This window comes from Eucyclogobius newberryi, unplaced genomic scaffold (genome assembly GCF_026437365.1).
Source record: "Eucyclogobius newberryi isolate DKJ021-1_F unplaced genomic scaffold, fEucNew1.0.hap1 SCAF_18, whole genome shotgun sequence".
NCBI lineage: Eukaryota > Metazoa > Chordata > Actinopteri > Gobiiformes > Gobiidae > Eucyclogobius > Eucyclogobius newberryi.
In genome coordinates, this window is record NW_027315812.1 from 1,184,544 (window position 1) to 1,204,746 (window position 20,203).

Sequence of the window (20,203 nt, forward strand, 5' to 3'; positions counted from 1 at the left end):
ACTGTGTCATCACGCAGCCCCGCCCACCGCTAAAATAAATCAATCATTTATTAATTTATGAAAAATTGATTAACAAATAACCTACTTCACAACTTCAGCTCCTCCTTCTATGATTGATGTATATTTATGGAAACAAGTCAATGTCATTATTTATGATATATATATAAATATAAATATGATGAGATATGAATGACGTAGAGAGGGAAGTGTCTGGGGAGGGGGAAGTCTGGAAGTCCTGTTGAGACCAGAGACCAGAGAAAATAAATCTAGGATTTCGCACTTGAAAATAACCCATAACTATTATTTATTTCCTGAACGTGAAATAAAATCATACATTTGATTGGACTTCAACAGCATCTGCCTCTTTCATATTTATTCATTGTAGAAAGTAAACAAAACCGTCTTTTCGCTTTTATTTTGTCGGTTTTGACCGGATGTGGAAGTATGAGTATAAATAAAGCTCTAGAGAGACAGTCGCCATGGTAACCAATTCCAGCTCCAGCAGCCGCCATGTTCTGACCAGACGTGAGCAGGACCAACGTAATTACGATGAATGTTAATATCACAGAATTATATTTATATTTAGACTTTTAATATCGTGAATAAGTTCCACGTTAAAACTGCTGTTCATGAATTGTACTTTGTTACAAGTTGAAACAATCTAACCAAGAACATTGTGGATAAGAAGTTTGTATTGTCCCATTTAGTCTGACTAGTTTTGATTCTAAACTGACAACATTAATTAAGTACTTTATTAAATGTTACTTTTACGCGTTATTAGCATGTTCCTGTACTTCAAAATCCAAGATGGCCGCGGCGGTTACCAGGGCAACAGCGCCCTCTGTGGCTCTAGTGTTCTATAGCAGTCCGTGTCCTCAGCATCCTTTTCTCCCGAGCATCCTCCGTCTGCGTCCCGCGCTACGCAGCTCCGCGTCCTCCGCGTCCTCTGCGTCCTCCGCGTCCTCCGCGTCCTCCGCGTCCTCTGCGTCCTCCGCGTCCTCCGCCTTCACCCCGGCCTCAGGCGGCCTCAGCGCGGCCTCCTCTCCGCTTCGCTCGGTGCGTTTGTCCGGTGGTCTCGGGTCTTCTCCGGGGCTTTCTCCGATGGCCGGGCCCAGCAGCCACAGCGCGCCCGCGGACAGAGCACCAGACGCGGCCGCGGATGAGACGGTGAGTCGCCCTCGTTTCAAACAAAAGCTCCACAATAAACGTCAAATCCTCAAGTTATTTTATGAAAATAATTCAAAACGAAACGAGGAAAAGTTTAATGAGAAAATATGATTCCATCGTGTGACATGTTAGCATGAAATGTAGCTTTGTATGCTAACTCAGGACTAAACCAGGTCTAAACCAGGTCTAAACCAGGTCTAAACCAGGTCCAAACCAGGTCTAAACCAGGTCTAAACCAGGTCCAAACCAGGTCTAAACCAGGTCTAACTCAGGACTAAACCAGGTCTAAACCAGGTCTAAACCAGGTCTAAACCAGGTCCAAACCAGGTCTAAACCAGGTCTAACTCAGGACTAAACCAGGTCTAAACCAGGTCTAAACCAGGTCTAAACCAGGTCCAAACCAGGTCTAAACCAGGTCTAAACCAGGTCTAAACCAGGTCCAAACCAGGTCTAAACCAGGTCTAACTCAGGACTAAACCAGGTCTAAACCAGGTCTAAACCAGGTCCAAACCAGGTCTAAACCAGGTCTAACTCAGGACTAAACCAGGTCTAAACCAGGTCTAAACCAGGTCCAAACCAGGTCTAAACCAGGTCTAACTCAGGACTAAACCAGGACTAAACCAGGTCTAAACCAGGTCTAAACCAGGTCCAAACCAGGTCTAAACCAGGTCTAACTCAGGACTAAACCAGGTCTAAACCAGGTCTAAACCAGGTCTAACTCAGGACTAAACCGGGTCTAAACCGGGACTAAACCGGGACTAAACCGGGACTAAACCGGGACTAAACCGGGTCTAAACCGGGACTAAACCGGGTCTAAACCGGGACTAAACCGGGACTAAACCGGGTCTAAACCGGGTCTAAACCGGGTCTAAACCAGGTCTAAACCAGGACTAAACCAGGACTAAACCAGGACTAAACCAGGTCTAAACCAGGTCTAAACCGGAACTAAACCGGGACTAAACCGGGACTAAACCGGGTCTAAACCGGGACTAAACCGGGTCTAAACCGGGTCTAAACCGGGTCTAAACCGGGACTAAACCGGGACTAAACCGGGACTAAACCGGGACTAAACCGGGACTAAACCGGGTCTAAACCGGGTCTAAACTAGGTCTAAACCAGGACTAAACCAGGACTAAACCAGGTCTAAACCAGGTCTAAACCAGAACTAAACCAGGACTAAACCAGGACTAAACCAGGTCTAAACCAGGACTAAACCAGGTCTAAACCAGGACTAAACCAGGTCTAAACCAGGACTAAACCAGGTCTAAACCAGGTCCAAACCAGGTCTAAACCGGGTCAAAACCGGGACTAAACCGGATCTAAACCGGATCTAAACCGGGACTAAACCGGGTCTAAACCGGGTCTAGCCCGGGTCAAAACCGGGTCAAACCCGGGTCAAACCCGGGTCAAAACCAGGACTAAACCAAGTCTAAACCAGGTCTAAACCAGGACTAAACCAGGTCTAAACCAGGTCTAAACCAGGTCCAAACCAGGTCTAAACCAGGTCTAACTCAGGACTAAACCAGGACTAAACCAGGTCTAAACCAGGTCTAACTCAGGACTAAACCAGGTCTAAACCAGGTCTAACTCAGGACTAAACCAGGACTAAACCAGGTCTAAACCAGGTCTAACTCAGGACTAAACCAGGTCTAAACCAGGTCTAAACCAGGTCTAAACCAGGTCTAACTCAGGACTAAACCAGGACTAAACCAGGTCTAAACCAGGTCTAACTCAGGACTAAACCAGGACTAAACCAGGTCTAAACCAGGTCTAACTCAGGACTAAACCAGGTCTAAACCAGGTCTAAACCAGGTCTAAACCAGGTCTAAACCAGGTCTAAACCAGGTCTAACTCAGGACTAAACCAGGTCTAAACCAGGTCTAACTCAGGACTAAACCAGGTCTAAACCAGGTCTAACTCAGGACTAAACCAGGTCTAAACCAGGACTAAACCAGGTCTAAACCAGGTCTAACTCAGGACTAAACCAGGTCTAAACCAGGTCTAAACCAGGTCTAAACCAGGTCTAAACCAGGTCTAACTCAGGACTAAACCAGGTCTAAACCAGGTCTAACTCAGGACTAAACCAGGTCTAAACCAGGTCTAAACCAGGTCTAAACCAGGTCTAACTCAGGACTAAACCAGGTCTAAACCAGGTCTAACTCAGGACTAAACCAGGTCTAAACCAGGTCTAACTCAGGACTAAACCAGGACTAAACCAGGTCTAAACCAGGTCTAAACCAGGTCTAAACCAGGTCTAAACCAGGACTAAACCAGGACTAAACCAGGTCTAAACCAGGTCTAAACCAGGTCTAACTCAGGACTAAACCAGGTCTAAACCAGGTCTAAACCAGGTCTAAACCAGGTCTAACTCAGGACTAAACCAGGTCTAAACCAGGTCTAAACCAGGTCTAACTCAGGACTAAACCGGGTCTAAACCGGGACTAAACCGGGACTAAACCGGGACTAAACCGGGACTAAACCGGGTCTAAACCGGGACTAAACCAGGTCTAAACCGGGACTAAACCGGGACTAAACCGGGTCTAAACCGGGTCTAAACCGGGTCTAAACCGGGTCTAAACCGGGTCTAAACCAGGTCTAAACCAGGACTAAACCAGGACTAAACCAGGTCTAAACCAGGTCTAAACCGGAACTAAACCGGGACTAAACCGGGACTAAACCGGGTCTAAACCGGGACTAAACCGGGTCTAAACCGGGTCTAAACCGGGTCTAAACCGGGACTAAACCGGGACTAAACCGGGACTAAACCGGGACTAAACCGGGTCTAAACTAGGTCTAAACCAGGACTAAACCAGGACTAAACCAGGTCTAAACCAGGTCTAAACCAGAACTAAACCAGGACTAAACCAGGACTAAACCAGGACTAAACCAGGTCTAAACCAGGACTAAACCAGGTCTAAACCAGGTCTAAACCAGGACTAAACCAGGTCTAAACCAGGACTAGACCAGGTCTAAACCAGGACTAAACCAGGTCTAAACCAGGTCCAAACCAGGTCTAAACCGGGTCAAAACCGGGACTAAACCGGATCTAAACCGGATCTAAACCGGGACTAAACCGGGTCTAAACCGGGTCTAGCCCGGGTCAAAACCGGGTCAAACCCGGGTCAAACCCGGGTCAAAACCAGGACTAAACCAAGTCTAAACCAGGTCTAAACCAGGACTAAACCAGGTCCAAACCAAGACTAAACCAGGTCTAAACCAGGACTAAACCAGGTCTAAACCAGGACTAAACCGGGTCTAACCCGGGACTAACTCGGGACTAAACCGGGTCTAAACCAGGACTAAACCAGGTCCAAACCAAGACTAAACCAGGTCCAAACCAGGTCTAAACCAGGACTAAACCAGGACTAAACCAGGACTAACTCGGGACTAAACCGGGTCTAAACCGGGACTAAACCAGGTCCAAACCAGATCTAAACCAAGTCTAAACCAGGACTAAACCAAGACTAAACTAAGTCTGAACCAGGTCTAAACCAGGTCTAAAGCAGGACTAAACCGGGACTAAACCGGGACTAAACCGGGACTAAACCAGGACTAAACCGGATCCAAACCAGGACTAAACCGGGTCTAGACCAGGACTAAACCAGGACTAAACCAGGTCTAACTTGTTTCTTCTTCTGTTTTCAGAAAGCTTCAGAGCGACTCTTCCGTCTTTGAACTCAACGACACAAACTTTATGAATGTATCAAAAACGATGTAGAAATGATGCTGTAAAATCTGTAAAAATCCACAAATCTGAATGGATTTCTAAATTCTGAATGTTCCTGACACAAAACTGTAGAAACTTCCAGAAGAAACCCACGATTGTCTTCAAAGCCTCTCGCTCACGTTAAAGCGTTCAGGAACGATATCACACGTCTGGATTGTACTCAAGTGGTTTGGAACATCTGGACGTTTGAAACATCTGGACGTTTGAAACATCTGGACGTTTGAAACATCTGGACGTTTGGAACATCTGGACGTTTGGAACATCTGGACGTTTGAAACATCTGGACGTTTGGAACATCTGGACGTTTGGAACATCTGGACGTTTGGAACATCTGGACGTTTGAAACATCTGGACGTTTGAAACATCTGGACGTTTGAAACATCTGGACGTTTGGAACATCTGGACGCTGTTGAAAATGAGTAAACCTCACTCGGGTCTGAGCTCCGAGGCCACGGAAAAGGCCCGACTGGAGCTGAACGAAAACCCGGACACACTTCACCACGACATCCAACAGGTCAGTCTGCTCGTCACGTGTGTAATGTACGTGTGTAATGTACGTGTAATGTACGTGTGTAATGTACGTGTGTAATGTATGTGTGTAATGCGTCGTCGCGTGTGTAATGTACGTGTGTAATGCGTCGTCGCGTGTGTAATGTACGTGTGTAACGCGTCGTCGCGTGTGTAATGTACGTGTGTAATGCGTCGTCGCGTGTGTAATGTACGTGTGTAACGCGTCGTCGCGTGTGTAATGTACGTGTGTAACGCGTCGTCACGTTTGTAATGTACGTGTGTAATGCGTCGTCACGTGTTTAATGTATGTGTGTAATGCGTCGTCACGTGTTTAATGTATGTGTGTAATGCGTCGTCACGTGTTTAATGTATGTGTGTAATGCGTCGTCACGTGTTTAATGTATGTGTGTAATGCGTCGTCACGTGTGTAAGGTACGTGTGTAACGCGTCGTCGCGTGTGTAATGTACGTGTGTAACGCGTCGTCACGTGTGTAATGTACGTGTGTAATGCGTCGTCACGTGTTTAATGTATGTGTGTAATGCGTCGTCGCGTGTGTAAGGTACGTGTGTAACGCGTCGTCGCGTGTGTAATGTACGTGTGTAACGCGTCGTCGCGTGTGTAATGTACGTGTGTAACGCGTCGTCACGTTTGTAATGTACGTGTGTAATGCGTCGTCACGTGTTTAATGTATGTGTGTAATGCGTCGTCACGTGTTTAATGTATGTGTGTAATGCGTCGTCGCGTGTGTAATGTACGTGTGTAATGTACGTGTGTAACGCGTCGTCGCGTGTGTAATGTACGTGTGTAACGCGTCGTCGCGTGTGTAATGTACGTGTGTAATGCGTCGTCACGTGTGTAATGTACGTGTGTAACGCGTCGTCACGTTTGTAATGTACGTGTGTAATGCGTCGTCACGTGTGTAATGTATGTGTGTAATGCGTCGTCGCATGTGTAATGTACGTGTGTAATGCGTCGTCACGTGTTTAATGTATGTGTGTAATGCGTCGTCGCGTGTGTAATGTATGTGTGTAATGCGTCGTCACGTTTGTAATGTACGTGTGTAATGCGTCGTCGCGTGTGTAATGTACGTGTGTAATGCGTCGTCGCGTGTGTAATGTATGTGTGTAATGCGTCGTCACGTTTGTAATGTACGTGTGTAATGCGTCGTCGCGTGTGTAATGTACGTGTGTAATGCGTCGTCGCGTGTGTAATGTACGTGTGTAATGCGTCGTCGCGTGTGTAATGTACGTGTGTAACGCGTCGTCGCGTGTGTAATGTATGTGTGTAACGCGTCGTCGCGTGTGTAATGTACGTGTGTAACGCGTCGTCGCGTGTGTAATGTACGTGTGTAACGCGTTGTCGCGTGTGTAAGGTACGTGTGTAACGCGTCGTCGCGTGTGTAATGTACGTGTGTAACGCGTCGTCGCGTGTGTAATGTACGTGTGTAACGCGTTGTCGCGTGTGTAATGTACGTGTGTAATGCGTCGTCGCGTGTGTAATGTACGTGTGTAATGTACGTGTGTAACGCGTCGTCGCGTGTGTGATGTATGTGTGTAATGCGTCGTCGCGTGTGTAACACGTCGTCGCGTGTGTAATGTACGTGTGTAATGCGTCGTCGCGTGTGTAATGTACGTGTGTAACGCGTCGTCGCGTGTGTAATGTACGTGTAACGCGTCGTCGCGTGTGTAATGTACGTGTGTAACGCGTCGTCGCGTGTGTAATGTACGTGTGTAACGCGTCGTCGCGTGTGTAATGTACGTGTGTAACGCGTCGTCGCGTGTGTAATGTATGTGTGTAATGCGTCATCGCGTGTGTGATGTATGTGTGTAATGCGTTGTCGCGTGTGTAATGTACGTGTGTAACGCGTCGTCGCGTGTGTAATGTACGTGTGTAAAGCGTCGTTGCGTGTGTAATGTACGTGTGTAACGCGTCGTCGCGTGTGTGATGTATGTGTGTAATGCGTCGTCACGTTTGTAATGTACGTGTGTAATGCGTCGTCGCGTGTGTAATGTACGTGTGTAACGCGTCGTCACGTTTGTAATGTACGTGTGTAATGCGTCGTCACGTGTTTAATGTACGCGTGTAACGCGTCGTCGCGTGTGTAATGTACGTGTGTAATGCGTCGTCGCGTGTGTAATGTACGTGTGTAACGCGTCGTCGCGTGTGTAACACGTCGTCGCGTGTGTAATGTACGTGTGTAACACGTCGTCGCGTGTGTAATGTACGTGTGAAACGCGTCGTCGCGTGTGTAATGTACGTGTGTAACGCGTCGTCGCGTGTGTAATGTACGTGTGTAACGCGTCGTCGCGTGTGTAATGTACGTGTGTAACGCGTCGTCGCGTGTGTAATGTACGTGTGTAACGCGTTGTCGCGTGTGTAATGTACGTGTGTAACGCGTTGTCGCGTGTGTAATGTACGTGTGTAATGCGTCGTCACGTGTGTAATGTACGTGTGTAATGCGTCGTCGCGTGTGTGATGTATGTGTGTAACGCGTCGTCGCGTGTGTAATGTACGTGTGTAACGCACGTGTGTAACGCGTCGTCGCGTGTGTAATATACGTGTGTAACGCGTCGTCGCGTGTGTAATGTATGTGTGTAATGCGTCGTCGCGTGTGTAATGTACGTGTGTAATGCGTCGTCGCGTGTGTAACGCGTCGTCGCGTGTGTAACACGTCGTCGCGTGTGTAATGTATGTGTGTAACGCGTCGTCGCGTGTGTAATGTACGTGTGTAACGCGTCGTCGCGTGTGTAATGTACGTGTGAAACGCGCCGTCGCGTGTGTAATGTATGTGTGTAACGCGTCGTCGCGTGTGTAAGGTACGTGTGTAACGCGTCGTCGCGTGTGTAATGTACGTGTGAAACGCGTCGTCGCGTGTGTAATGTATGTGTGTAACGCGTCGTCGCGTGTGTAATGTATGTGTGTAACGCGTCGTCGCGTGTGTAAGGTACGTGTGTAACGCGTCGTCGCGTGTGTAATGTATGTGTGAAACGCGTCGTCGCGTGTGTAATGTACGTGTGTAACGCGTCGTCGCGTGTGTAATGTACGTGTGAAACGCGTCGTCGCGTGTGTAATGTATGTGTGTAACGCGTCGTCGCGTGTGTAATGTATGTGTGTAACGCGTCGTCGCGTGTGTAAGGTACGTGTGTAACGCGTCGTCGCGTGTGTAATGTATGTGTGTAACGCGTCGTCGCGTGTGTAAGGTACGTGTGTAATGCGTTGTCGCGTGTGTAATGTACGTGTGTAATGCGTCGTCGCGTGTGTAATGTACGTGTGTAATGCGTTGTCACGTTTTTTAATGTACGTGTGTAATGCGTCGTCACGTGTGTAATGTACGTGTGTAACGCGTCGTCGCGTGTGTGATGTATGTGTAATGCGTCGTCGCGTGTGTAATGTATGTGTGTAACGCGTCGTCGCGTGTGTGATGTATGTGTGTAATGCGTCGTCGCGTGTGTAACACGTCGTCGCGTGTGTAATGTATGTGTGTAACGCGTCGTCGCGTGTGTGATGTATGTGTGTAATGCGTCGTCGCGTGTGTAACGCATCGTCGCGTGTGTAATGTACGTGTGTAACGCGTCGTCGCGTGTGTAATGTACGTGTGTAACGCGTCGTCGCGTGTAATGTACGTGTGTAACGCGTCGTCGCGTGTGTAATGTACGTGTGTAACGCGTCGTCGCGTGTGTAATGTACGTGTGTAACGCGTCGTCGCGTGTAATGTACGTGTGTAACGCGTCGTCGCGTGTGTAATGTATGTGTGTAATGCGTCGTCGCGTGTGTGATGTATGTGTGTAATGCGTCGTCGCGTGTGTAATGTATGTGTGTAATGCGTCGTCACGTTTGTAATGTACGTGTGTAACGCGTCGTCGCGTGTGTAATGTACGTGTGTAACGCGTCGTCGCGTGTGTAATGTATGTAACGCGTCGTCGCGTGTGTAATGTATGTGTGTAATGCGTCGTCACGTTTGTAATGTACGTGTGTAATGCGTCGTCGCGTGTGTAATGTACGTGTGTAACGCGTCGTCGCGTGTGTAATGTACGTGTGTAATGCGTCGTCGCGTGTGTAATGTACGTGTGTAACGCGTCGTCGCGTGTGTAATGTATGTGTGTAACGCGTCGTCGCGTGTGTAATGTACGTGTGTAACGCGTCGTCGCGTGTGTAATGTACGTGTGAAACGCGTCGTCGCGTGTGTAATGTATGTGTGTAACGCGTTGTCGCGTGTGTAATGTACGTGTGTAACGCGTCGTCGCATGTGTAATGTACGTGTGTAACGCGTTGTCGCGTGTGTAATGTACGTGTGTAATGCGTCGTCACGTGTGTAATGTACGTGTGTAATGTACGTGTGTAACGCGTCGTCGCGTGTGTGATGTATGTGTGTAATGCGTCGTCGCGTGTGTAACACGTCGTCGCGTGTGTAATGTACGTGTGTAATGCGTCGTCGCGTGTGTAATGTACGTGTGTAACGCGTCGTCGCGTGTGTAATGTACGTGTAACGCGTCGTCGCGTGTGTAATGTACGTGTGTAACGCGTCGTCGCGTGTGTAATGTACGTGTGTAACGCGTCGTCGCGTGTGTAATGTACGTGTGTAACGCGTCGTCGCGTGTGTAATATATGTGTGTAATGCGTCATCGCGTGTGTGATGTATGTGTGTAATGCGTTGTCGCGTGTGTAATGTACGTGTGTAACGCGTCGTCGCGTGTGTAATGTACGTGTGTAAAGCGTCGTTGCGTGTGTAATGTACGTGTGTAACGCGTCGTCGCGTGTGTAATGTACGTGTGTAACGCGTCGTCGCGTGTGTAATGTATGTGTGTAATGCGTCGTCGCGTGTGTGATGTATGTGTGTAATGCGTCGTCACGTTTGTAATGTACGTGTGTAATGCGTCGTCGCGTGTGTAATGTACGTGTGTAACGCGTCGTCACGTTTGTAATGTACGTGTGTAATGCGTCGTCACGTGTTTAATGTATGTGTGTAATGCGTCGTCGCGTGTGTAATGTACGTGTGTAATGCGTCGTCGCGTGTGTAATGTACGTGTGTAACGCGTCGTCGCGTGTGTAACACGTCGTCGCGTGTGTAATGTACGTGTGTAACACGTCGTCGCGTGTGTAATGTACGTGTGTAACGCGTCGTCGCGTGTGTGATGTATGTGTGTAATGCGTCGTCGCGTGTGTAACACGTCGTCGCGTGTGTAATGTACGTGTGTAACGCGTCGTCGCGTGTGTAATGTACGTGTGTAACGCGTCGTCGCGTGTGTAATGTACGTGTGTAACGCGTCGTCGCGTGTGTAATGTACGTGTGTAACGCGTCGTCGCGTGTGTAATGTATGTGTGTAATGCGTCGTCGCGTGTGTGATGTATGTGTGTAATGCGTTGTCGCGTGTGTAATGTACGTGTGTAACGCGTCGTCGCGTGTGTAATGTACGTGTGTAACGCGTCGTCGCGTGTGTAATGTATGTGTGTAATGCGTCGTCGCGTGTGTGATGTATGTGTGTAATGCGTCGTCACGTTTGTAATGTACGTGTGTAATGCGTCGTCGCGTGTGTAATGTACGTGTGTAACGCGTCGTCACGTTTGTAATGTACGTGTGTAACGCGTCGTCGCGTGTGTAACACGTCGTCGCGTGTGTAATGTACGTGTGTAACACGTCGTCGCGTGTGTAATGTACGTGTGAAACGCGTCGTCGCGGGTGTAATGTATGTGTGTAACGCGTCGTCGCGTGTGTAATGTACGTGTGTAACGCGTCGTCGCGTGTGTAATGTACGTGTGTAACGCGTCGTCGCGTGTGTAATGTACGTGTGTAACGCGTTGTCGCGTGTGTAATGTACGTGTGTAACGCGTTGTCGCGTGTGTAATGTACGTGTGTAATGCGTCGTCACGTGTGTAATGTACGTGTGTAATGTACGTGTGTAACGCGTCGTCGCGTGTGTGATGTATGTGTGTAACGCGTCGTCGCGTGTGTAATGTATGTGTGTAACGCACGTGTGTAACGCGTCGTCGCGTGTGTAATATACGTGTGTAACGCGTCGTCGCGTGTGTAACACTTCGTCGCGTGTGTAATGTATGTGTGTAACGCGTCGGCGCGTGTGTAATGTACGTGTGTAACGCGTCGTCGCGTGTGTAATGTACGTGTGTAACGCGTCGTCGCGTGTGTAATGTACGTGTGAAACGCGTCGTCGCGTGTGTAATGTATGTGTGTAACGCGTCGTCGCGTGTGTAAGGTACGTGTGTAACGCGTCGTCGCGTGTGTAATGTACGTGTGTAACGCGTCGTCGCGTGTGTAATGTACGTGTGTAACGCGTTGTCGCGTGTGTAATGTACGTGTGTAATGCGTCGTCGCGTGTGTAATGTACGTGTGTAATGCGTTGTCACGTTTTTTAATGTACGTGTGTAATGCGTCGTCACGTGTGTAATGTACGTGTGTAATGTACGTGTGTAACGCGTCGTCGCGTGTGTGATGTATGTGTAATGCGTCGTCGCGTGTGTAATGTATGTGTGTAACGCGTCGTCGCGTGTGTGATGTATGTGTGTAATGCGTCGTCGCGTGTGTAACACGTCGTCGCGTGTGTAATGTATGTGTGTAACGCGTCGTCGCGTGTGTGATGTATGTGTGTAATGCGTCGTCGCGTGTGTAACACGTCGTCACGTGTGTAATGTACGTGTGTAACGCGTCGTCGCGTGTGTAATGTACGTGTAACGCGTCGTCGCGTGTGTAATGTACGTGTGTAACGCGTCGTCGCGTGTGTAATGTACGCGTGTAACGCGTCGTCGCGTGTGTAATGTACGTGTGTAATGCGTCGTCGCGTGCGTGATGTACGTGTGTAACGCGTCGTCGCGTGTGTAACACGTCGTCGCGTGTGTAATGTACGTGTGTAACACGTCGTCGCGTGTGTAATGTACGTGTGAAACGCGTCGTCGCGTGTGTAATGTACGTGTGTAACGCGTCGTCGCGTGTGTAATGTACGTGTGTAACGCGTCGTCGCGTGTGTAATGTACGTGTGTAACGCGTCGTCGCGTGTGTAATGTACGTGTGTAACGCGTTGTCGCGTGTGTAATGTACGTGTGTAACGCGTTGTCGCGTGTGTAATGTACGTGTGTAATGCGTCGTCACGTGTGTAATGTACGTGTGTAATGTACGTGTGTAACGCGTCGTCGCGTGTGTGATGTATGTGTGTAACGCGTCGTCGCGTGTGTAATATACGTGTGTAACGCGTCGTCGCGTGTGTAATGTATGTGTGTAATGCGTCGTCGCGTGTGTAATGTACGTGTGTAATGCGTCGTCGCGTGTGTAACGCGTCGTCGCGTGTGTAATGTACGTGTGTAACGCGTCGTCGCGTGTGTAATGTACGTGTGTAACGCGTCGTCGCGTGTGTAATGTACGTGTGTAATGCGTCGTCGCGTGTGTAATGTATGTATGTAACGCGTCGTCGCGTGTGTAATGTATGTGTGTAATGCGTCGTCACGTTTGTAATGTACGTGTGTAATGCGTCGTCGCGTGTGTAATGTACGTGTGTAATGCGTCGTCGCGTGTGTAATGTACGTGTGTAATGCGTCGTCGCGTGTGTAATGTACGTGTGTAATGCGTCGTCGCGTGTGTAATGTACGTGTGTAACGCGTCGTCGCGTGTGTAACACGTCGTCGCGTGTGTAATGTACGTGTGTAATGCGTCGTCGCGTGTGTAATGTACGTGTGTAATGCGTCGTCGCGTGTGTAATGTACGTGTGTAACGCGTCGTCGCGTGTGTAACACGTCGTCGCGTGTGTAATGTATGTGTGTAACGCGTCGGCGCGTGTGTAATGTACGTGTGTAACGCCTCGTCGCGTGTGTAATGTACGTGTGTAACGCGTCGTCGCGTGTGTAATGTACGTGTGAAACGCGTCGTCGCGTGTGTAATGTATGTGTGTAACGCGTCGTCGCGTGTGTAAGGTACGTGTGTAACGCGTCGTCGCGTGTGTAATGTACGTGTGTAACGCGTCGTCGCGTGTGTAATGTACGTGTGTAACGCGTTGTCGCGTGTGTAATGTACGTGTGTAATGCGTCGTCGCGTGTGTAATGTACGTGTGTAATGCGTTGTCACGTTTTTTAATGTACGTGTGTAATGCGTCGTCACGTGTGTAATGTACGTGTGTAATGTACGTGTGTAACGCGTCGTCGCGTGTGTGATGTATGTGTAATGCGTCGTCGCGTGTGTAATGTATGTGTGTAACGCGTCGTCGCGTGTGTGATGTATGTGTGTAATGCGTCGTCGCGTGTGTAACACGTCGTCGCGTGTGTAATGTATGTGTGTAACGCGTCGTCGCGTGTGTGATGTATGTGTGTAATGCGTCGTCGCGTGTGTAACACGTCGTCGCGTGTGTAATGTACGTGTGTAACGCGTCGTCGCGTGTGTAATGTACGTGTAACGCGTCGTCGCGTGTGTAATGTACGTGTGTAACGCGTCGTCGCGTGTGTAATGTACGCGTGTAACGCGTCGTCGCGTGTGTAATGTACGTGTGTAATGCGTCGTCGCGTGCGTGATGTACGTGTGTAACGCGTCGTCGCGTGTGTAACACGTCGTCGCGTGTGTAATGTACGTGTGTAACACGTCGTCGCGTGTGTAATGTACGTGTGAAACGCGTCGTCGCGTGTGTAATGTATGTGTGTAACGCGTCGTCGCGTGTGTAATGTACGTGTGTAACGCGTCGTCGCGTGTGTAATGTACGTGTGTAACGCGTCGTCGCGTGTGTAATGTACGTGTGTAACGCGTTGTCGCGTGTGTAATGTACGTGTGTAACGCGTTGTCGCGTGTGTAATGTACGTGTGTAATGCGTCGTCACGTGTGTAATGTACGTGTGTAACGCGTCGTCGCGTGTGTGATGTATGTGTGTAACGCGTCGTCGCGTGTGTAATGTACGTGTGTAACGCACGTGTGTAACGCGTCGTCGCGTGTGTAATATACGTGTGTAACGCGTCGTCGCGTGTGTAATGTATGTGTGTAATGCGTCGTCGCGTGTGTAATGTACGTGTGTAATGCGTCGTCGCGTGTGTAACGCGTCGTCGCGTGTGTAATGTACGTGTGTAACGCGTCGTCGCGTGTGTAATGTACGTGTGTAACGCGTCGTCGCGTGTGTAATGTACGTGTGTAATGCGTCGTCGCGTGTGTAATGTATGTATGTAACGCGTCGTCGCGTGTGTAATGTATGTGTGTAATGCGTCGTCACGTTTGTAATGTACGTGTGTAATGCGTCGTCGCGTGTGTAATGTACGTGTGTAATGCGTCGTCGCGTGTGTAATGTACGTGTGTAATGCGTCGTCGCGTGTGTAATGTACGTGTGTAATGCGTCGTCGCGTGTGTAATGTACGTGTGTAACGCGTCGTCGCGTGTGTAACACGTCGTCGCGTGTGTAATGTATGTGTGTAACGCGTCGTCGCGTGTCTAATGTACGTGTGTAACGCGTCGTCGCGTGTGTAATGTACGTGTGTAACGCGTCGTCGCGTGTTTAATGTACGTGTGAAACGCGTCGTCGCGTGTGTAATGTATGTGTGTAACGCGTCGTCGCGTGTGTAAGGTACGTGTGTAACGCGTCGTCGCGTGTGTAATGTACGTGTGTAACGAGTTATCGCGTGTGTAATGTACGTGTGTAACGCGTTGTCGCGTGTGTAATGTACGTGTGTAATGCGTCGTCGCGTGTGTAATGTACGTGTGTAATGCGTTGTCACGTTTTTTAATGTACGTGTGTAATGCGTCGTCACGTGTGTAATGTACGTGTGTAATGTACGTGTGTAACGCGTCGTCGCGTGTGTGATGTATGTGTAATGCGTCGTCGCGTGTGTAATGTACGTGTGTAATGTATGTGTGTAACGCGTCGTCGCGTGTGTGATGTATGTGTGTAATGCGTCGTCGCGTGTGTAACACGTCGTCGCGTGTGTAATGTATGTGTGTAACGCGTCGTCGCGTGTGTGATGTACGTGTGTAATGCGTCGTCGCGTGTGTAATGTATGTGTGTAACGCGTCGTCGCGTGTGTAATGTACGTGTGTAACGCGTCGTCGCGTGTGTAATGTACGTGTGTAACGCGTCGTCGCGTGTGTAATGTACGTGTGTAACGCGTTGTCGCGTGTGTAATGTACGTGTGTAACGCGTTGTCGCGTGTGTAATGTACGTGTGTAATGCGTCGTCACGTGTGTAATGTACGTGTGTAATGTACGTGTGTAACGCGTCGTCGCGTGTGTGATGTATGTGTGTAACGCGTCGTCGCGTGTGTAATGTACGTGTGTAACGCACGTGTGTAACGCGTCGTCGCGTGTGTAATATACGTGTGTAACGCGTCGTCGCGTGTGTAATGTATGTGTGTAATGCGTCGTCGCGTGTGTAATGTACGTGTGTAATGCGTCGTCGCGTGTGTAACGCGTCGTCGCGTGTGTAATGTACGTGTGTAACGCGTCGTCGCGTGTGTAATGTACGTGTGTAACGCGTCGTCGCGTGTGTAATGTACATGTGTAATGCGTCGTCGCGTGTGTAATGTATGTATGTAACGCGTCGTCGCGTGTGTAATGTATGTTTGTAATGTACGTGTGTAATGCGTCGTCGCGTGTGTAATGTACGTGTGTAACACGTCGTCGCGTGTGTAATGTACGTGTGAAACGCGTCGTCGCGTGTGTAATGTATGTGTGTAACGCGTCGTCGCGTGTGTAATGTACGTGTGTAACGCGTCGTCGCGTGTGTAATGTACGTGTGTAACGCGTCGTCGCGTGTGTAATGTACGTGTGTAACGCGTCGTCGCGTGTGTAATGTACGTGTGTAACGCGTCGTCGCGTGTGTAATGTACGTGTGTAACGCGTCGTCGCGTGTTTAATGTACGTGTGAAACGCGTCGTCGCGTGTGTAATGTATGTGTGTAACGCGTCGTCGCGTGTGTAAGGTACGTGTGTAACGCGTCGTCGCGTGTGTAATGTACGTGTGTAACGCGTCATCGCGTGTGTAATGTACGTGTGTAACGCGTTGTCGCGTGTGTAATGTACGTGTGTAATGCGTCGTCGCGTGTGTAATGTACGTGTGTAATGCGTTGTCACGTTTTTTAATGTACGTGTGTAATGCGTCGTCACGTGTGTAATGTACGTGTGTAATGTACGTGTGTAACGCGTCGTCGCGTGTGTGATGTATGTGTAATGCGTCGTCGCGTGTGTAATGTACGTGTGTAATGTATGTGTGTAACGCGTCGTCGCGTGTGTGATGTATGTGTGTAATGCGTCGTCGCGTGTGTGATGTACGTGTGTAATGCGTCGTCGCGTGTGTAATGTATGTGTGTAACGCGTCGTCGCGTGTGTAATGTACGTGTGTAACGCGTCGTCGCGTGTGTAATGTACGTGTGTAACGCGTCGTCGCGTGTGTAATGTACGTGTGTAACGCGTTGTCGCGTGTGTAATGTACGTGTGTAACGCGTTGTCGCGTGTGTAATGTACGTGTGTAATGCGTCGTCACGTGTGTAATGTACGTGTGTAATGTACGTGTGTAACGCGTCGTCGCGTGTGTGATGTATGTGTGTAACGCGTCGTCGCGTGTGTAATGTACGTGTGTAACGCACGTGTGTAACGCGTCGTCGCGTGTGTAATATACGTGTGTAACGCGTCGTCGCGTGTGTAATGTATGTGTGTAATGCGTCGTCGCGTGTGTAATGTACGTGTGTAATGCGTCGTCGCGTGTGTAACGCGTCGTCGCGTGTGTAATGTACGTGTGTAACGCGTCGTCGCGTGTGTAATGTACGTGTGTAACGCGTCGTCGCGTGTGTAATGTACATGTGTAATGCGTCGTCGCGTGTGTAATGTATGTATGTAACGCGTCGTCGCGTGTGTAATGTATGTTTGTAATGTACGTGTGTAATGCGTCGTCGCGTGTGTAATGTACGTGTGTAACACGTCGTCGCGTGTGTAATGTACGTGTGAAACGCGTCGTCGCGTGTGTAATGTATGTGTGTAACGCGTCGTCGCGTGTGTAATGTACGTGTGTAACGCGTCGTCGCGTGTGTAATGTACGTGTGTAACGCGTCGTCGCGTGTGTAATGTACGTGTGTAACGCGTTGTCGCGTGTGTAATGTACGTGTGTAACGCGTTGTCGCGTGTGTAATGTACGTGTGTAATGCGTCGTCACGTGTGTAATGTACGTGTGTAATGTACGTGTGTAACGCGTCGTCGCGTGTGTGATGTATGTGTGTAACGCGTCGTCGCGTGTGTAATGTACGTGTGTAACGCACGTGTGTAACGCACGTGTGTAACGCGTCGTCGCGTGTGTAATATACGTGTGTAACGCGTCGTCGCGTGTGTAATGTATGTGTGTAATGCGTCGTCGCGTGTGTAATGTACGTGTGTAATGCGTTGTCGCGTGTGTAACGCGTCGTCGCGTGTGTAATGTACGTGTGTAACGCGTCGTCGCGTGTGTAATGTACGTGTGTAACGCGTCGTCGCGTGTGTAATGTACGTGTGTAATGCGTCGTCGCGTGTGTAATGTATGTATGTAACGCGTCGTCGCGTGTGTAATGTATGTGTGTAATGCGTCGTCACGTTTGTAATGTACGTGTGTAATGCGTCGTCGCGTGTGTAATGTACGTGTGTAATGCGTCGTCGCGTGTGTAATGTACGTGTGTAATGCGTCGTCGCGTGTGTAATGTACGTGTGTAATGCGTCGTCGCGTGTGTAATGTACGTGTGTAATGCGTCGTCGCGTGTGTAATGTACGTGTGTAACGCGTCGTCGCGTGTGTAACACGTCGTCGCGTGTGTAATGTATGTGTGTAACGCGTCGTCGCGTGTGTAATGTACGTGTGTAACGCGTCGTCGCGTGTGTAATGTACGTGTGTAACGCGTCGTCGCGTGTGTAATGTACGTGTGAAACGCGTCGTCGCGTGTGTAATGTATGTGTGTAACGCGTCGTCGCGTGTGTAAGGTACGTGTGTAACGCGTCGTCGCGTGTGTAATGTACGTGTGTAACGCGTCATCGCGTGTGTAATGTACGTGTGTAACGCGTTGTCGCGTGTGTAATGTACGTGTGTAATGCGTCGTCGCGTGTGTAATGTACGTGTGTAATGCGTTGTCACGTTTTTTAATGTACGTGTGTAATGCGTCGTCACGTGTGTAATGTACGTGTGTAATGTACGTGTGTAACGCGTCGTCGCGTGTGTGATGTATGTGTAATGCGTCGTCGCGTGTGTAATGTATGTGTGTAACGCGTCGTCGCGTGTGTGATGTATGTGTGTAATGCGTCGTCGCGTGTGTAACACGTCGTCGCGTGTGTAATGTATGTGTGTAACGCGTCGTCGCGTGTGTGATGTATGTGTGTAATGCGTCGTCGCGTGTGTAACACGTCGTCGCGTGTGTAATGTACGTGTGTAACGCGTCGTCGCGTGTGTAATGTACGTGTAACGCGTCGTCGCGTGTGTAATGTACATGTGTAACGCGTCGTCGCGTGTGTAATGTACGTGTGTAACGCGTCGTCGCGTGTGTAATGTACGTGTGTAATGCGTCGTCGCGTGTGTGATGTATGTGTGTAATGCGTCGTCGCGTGTGTAATGTACGTGTGTAACGCGTCGTCGCGTGTCTAATGTACGTGTGTAACGCGTCGTCGCGTGTGTAATGTACGTGTGTAAAGCGTCGTTGCGTGTGTAATGTACGTGTGTAACGCGTCGTCGCGTGTGTAATGTACGTGTGTAACGCGTCGTCGCGTGTGTAATGTATGTGTGTAATGCGTCGTCGCGTGTGTGATGTATGTGTGTAATGCGTCGTCGCGTGTGTAATGTACGTGTGTAACGCGTCGTCGCGTGTGTAATGTACGTGTGTAAAGCGTCGTTGCGTGTGTAATGTACGTGTGTAACGCGTCGTCGCGTGTGTAATGTACGTGTGTAACGCGTCGTCGCGTGTGTAATGTATGTGTGTAATGCGTCGTCGCGTGTGTGATGTATGTGTGTAATGCGTCGTCACGTTTGTAATGTACGTGTGTAATGCGTCGTCGCGTGTGTAATATACGTGTGTAACGCGTCGTCACGTTTGTAATGTACGTGTAATGCGTCGTCACGTGTTTAATGTATGTGTGTAATGCGTCGTCGCGTGTGTAATGTACGTGTGTAATGCGTCGTCGCGTGTGTAATGTACGTGTGTAACGCGTCGTCGCGTGTGTAATGTATGTGTGTAACGCGTCGTCGCGTGTGTAATGTACGTGTGTAACGCGTCGTCGCGTGTGTAATGTACGTGTGTAACACGTCGTCGCGTGTGTAATGTACGTGTGAAACGCGTCGTCGCGTGTGTAATGTACGTGTGTAACGCGTCGTCGCGTGTGTAATGTACGTGTGTAACGCGTCGTCGCGTGTGTAATGTACGTGTGTAACGCATCGTCGCGTGTGTAATGTACGTGTGTAACGCGTTGTCGCGTGTGTAATGTACGTGTGTAACGCGTTGTCGTGTGTGTAATGTACGTGTGTAATGCGTCTTCACGTGTGTAATGTACGTGTGTAATGTACGTGTGTAACGCGTCGTCGCGTGTGTGATGTATGTGTGTAACGCGTCGTCGCGTGTGTAATGTACGTGTGTAACGCACGTGTGTAACGCGTCGTCGCGTGTGTAATATATGTGTGTAACGCGTCGTCGCGTGTGTAATGTATGTGTGTAACGCACGTGTGTAATGCGTCGTCGCGTATGTAATGTACGTGTGTAACGCGTCGTCGCGTGTGTAATGTACGTGTGTAACGCGCCGTCGCGTGTGTAATGTACGTGTGTAACGCGTCGTCGCGTGTGTAATGTACGTGTGTAACGCGTCGTCGCGTGTGTAATGTACGTGTGTAACGCGTCG

The 20,203-nt window shown here is 49.4% G+C and overlaps 1 protein-coding gene across 1 annotated transcript in view; it reads left to right on the top strand.

Annotated features, from left to right (window-relative positions):
• The first annotated feature begins 5,291 nt into the window (after positions 1-5,291).
• clvs2 (clavesin 2) overlaps positions 5,292-20,203 on the top strand; it is a 112,810-nt gene continuing 97,898 nt past the window's right edge. The window contains exon 1 of the mRNA XM_072451252.1: positions 5,292-5,408. Coding sequence (XP_072307353.1) covers positions 5,310-5,408 — 99 coding nt within the window. The 5' untranslated portion in view covers positions 5,292-5,309. The remainder of the gene's footprint in view (positions 5,409-20,203) is intronic.